Source organism: Setaria italica, chromosome VIII (genome assembly GCF_000263155.2).
Source record: "Setaria italica strain Yugu1 chromosome VIII, Setaria_italica_v2.0, whole genome shotgun sequence".
Taxonomy (NCBI): Eukaryota; Viridiplantae; Streptophyta; class Magnoliopsida; order Poales; family Poaceae; genus Setaria; species Setaria italica.
The window spans coordinates 30,792,202-30,794,621 of NC_028457.1; the positions used below are offsets into that span (position 1 = coordinate 30,792,202).

General features: G+C 53.0%; 1 protein-coding gene across 1 annotated transcript; it reads left to right on the forward strand.

The window, feature by feature from the left end:
• Positions 1-223: 223 nt before the first annotated feature.
• Positions 224-1,826, forward strand: LOC105914975 (probable inactive receptor kinase At5g10020). Its single transcript, XM_012848227.1, has 2 exons — positions 224-363; positions 1,508-1,826. Exons 1-2 carry the CDS (start codon positions 224-226, stop codon positions 1,824-1,826), a joined length of 459 nt encoding a protein of 152 aa, XP_012703681.1.
• The last annotated feature ends 594 nt before the right edge of the window (positions 1,827-2,420 follow it).

Below are 2,420 nucleotides of genomic sequence, written 5' to 3' on the forward strand. Positions count from 1 at the left end.
GTTCGCCGCCTCCCCGGCGCCCCTACGCCGGCTCTTCCTCCCTGTTGTAGGTGGTGGCGGGTGGTGGTGGTGGAGGAGGAGGATCGGGAAGGGATGGTGTCGCCGAAGAAGGACGTGGGGTTCCTGACATAGGAGCAGCGTGAGAAGCTATAGATCACGGTGCAGAATGCGGAGATGCTCTCGCTCGCCTCCCCGCGCTCGCCCATGGAGCGGCGGCGCGAAGATGCCGTGCCCACGGGCCGACATGAGCACGGCGAGGTTGTTAAGGCCCGCCGGCCTAGCGTGCCGGCACGGCCTGCCTATGGAGGCCGTCGGCCGTGCCTGGGCCCTCCTTCGGCAGTGGGCCATCACGGGCTGGCCAAGGTTAATGTGCGGGCCTAATCGTGCCGGGTCAAGTCATGCCAATGCCAGGCTGGGCCGGGCTGCCCGTTTGGTCATTTATACTATTAGTCCTTAAGGAGGTGCTTCTATGGCTCAAGTTTCATCTCGTTCCATTTAATTTTGAAAGAGTAATTTTGGTTTAAATTTGGACGAGTTTGCTTTGTTCTTCTATTCTTCTCTGTCGCAAGAAGCAGCTCGTGCTCGAGCAAGCGCAGCAGCCGGCGGCCCAGCTGCTGCGACGCCAGTCCGGTCCAGACGTCGCGGGCCAGCGGCCTGCGCGAGCGACGCAGCCCAGCTCGGCTCAGCGGACCTCACCTCGGCTCGGCACGGCCCACTCGACAGCATCCTGCCCAGCACTGCAGGCTGGCCTGACCGAGTGCAGTAGCAGGCTCAGCGTCGCCCAGCGACGAGCACCATGCGGCCCAGCAAGGTATGCGTTTAAGCCTTTCGATCCTTATTAATCACTGCAACCTGTTTTAGCTCTTAATCAGTAGTATCAATTGCTAAGCATGTTTAGTCTTAGTTAATTAATCTTTGCATGGTTAGTTTGTGAGTGCTTAGTAGTGGCTGTGCTTAATCTCGTGAGTAAGCTTGTCGGAATCTCAGTTTGTTTTGCTTCTGCTACGCTTTGGGCATCTCTAATCGTTCATAAGGTAAGCTTATCACGAGTTGATTTGTGTCAGGTTGGTGATTTGACACGAGGTGTTTTTAGGTTGGCAATCAGGATATAGCGCTTATTCTCGGAGAAAATTTAAAGACTCACATTCGCCCCCTTCCGATCCTTCAATAGCAATTGAAATGAGAGAAGTACATATTGTGGCTTACATTATGCTCAAATTGAGGGCGGCCTCAAATTTCATCTTGCTCTTTAGGAAACCCGGAATACGTAGAGACCCAGCAGCATGGTACACTTGACCGTGATTGTTCTGCTTTTGCGATGCTCGCTAATGCTTTGTGAGTATGCTTCACGTAATACCATCTTTTATTTTGGTCAACCTTGTCACTAAAACTATGATAATCTATCTATCCACATGTGCCGTCCTGAGCTACTCGAGTCTCGAGGCTGGAGATCATACCACGAGCGACCCAAACACTCGTACTACCAACATAAGCACAAATGCTACAGCTTCGGTGTCGTGCTCCTGGAACTCATCACGAGGAAGAAAGCCAAGTACGGTGACAACAGCCTCCCTCTAGACTTCGTCAAGTGCTGCAAGGAGGAGGCCAATGGAAGGAATTTGTACGACAGAGACATCTTGCCTGGTGATGATGCTCAGGCTCATCGTCATATGGAGATGGAGTGCCTTGACAGGATCGGCGCACTCGCGGTTCGATGTCTCAAGGAAGATGTGGATGAGAGACCGACCATGGCAGAGGTGCTGGATGAGCTTAAGCAAGTGAAGGCAATAGCCAGCGGAGGCTCATCAGGTTCTGTGGCAAGCTAAAGACAGGTAGATGATGAAGCACTACAGAAATTTCGGTGTGAGCTTATTGTATCTTAAGGCTATTTTCTTGTATCGGTGTGAGCTTATTGTATCTTAAGGCCACTACAGAAATTTCGGGACGGTGTATCGTCGTGAATATTGGAGCGAATTGTTTGCTTTGGAATTGAGCCGCGTCGGAGCTTCAGGATTCTCACCGGCGGCGGACGGAACAGAGCCAAATCGACCATCCAGACCGAAGCAGGGGCCTATATGCAAAAATTCGGATCGCGATCAATCCAATTTAGGGTGGTATTTGTAAACAACAGGGTCTATTTGCAAACATTCGGATCGTGATCAATAATCGCGAACCAAATGAGGGGGGTATTTGTAAACATTCAGGGGCCAAATTGATAATAACTGGATGGCCAACCGGGGTGTCTTCTGCACAACATTCTGGTCCAGCGGACATGCATCCCGCGACGCCGCCCGCCGGCCACCGCTGACATTGCCGCCTTGCATCGCGCGCTCCCGTCCATGTGTCTCGTGCCACTGCCACTACCTCCAGTCCGCCGCGCTTCCCTCACCCGCAGGTGTGTATCCCGCGAGGCAGCACCG

Excerpts from the sequence above, each read along its gene's own strand:
- LOC105914975 (XM_012848227.1), top strand. The coding sequence starts at position 224 with ATGCCGTGCCCACGGGCCGACATGAGCACGGCGAGGTTGTTAAGGCCC. Across the intron at positions 364-1,507 it reads GCCATCACGGGCTGGCCAAG|CTTCGGTGTCGTGCTCCTGG; the intron begins GTTAATGTGCGG and ends CAAATGCTACAG.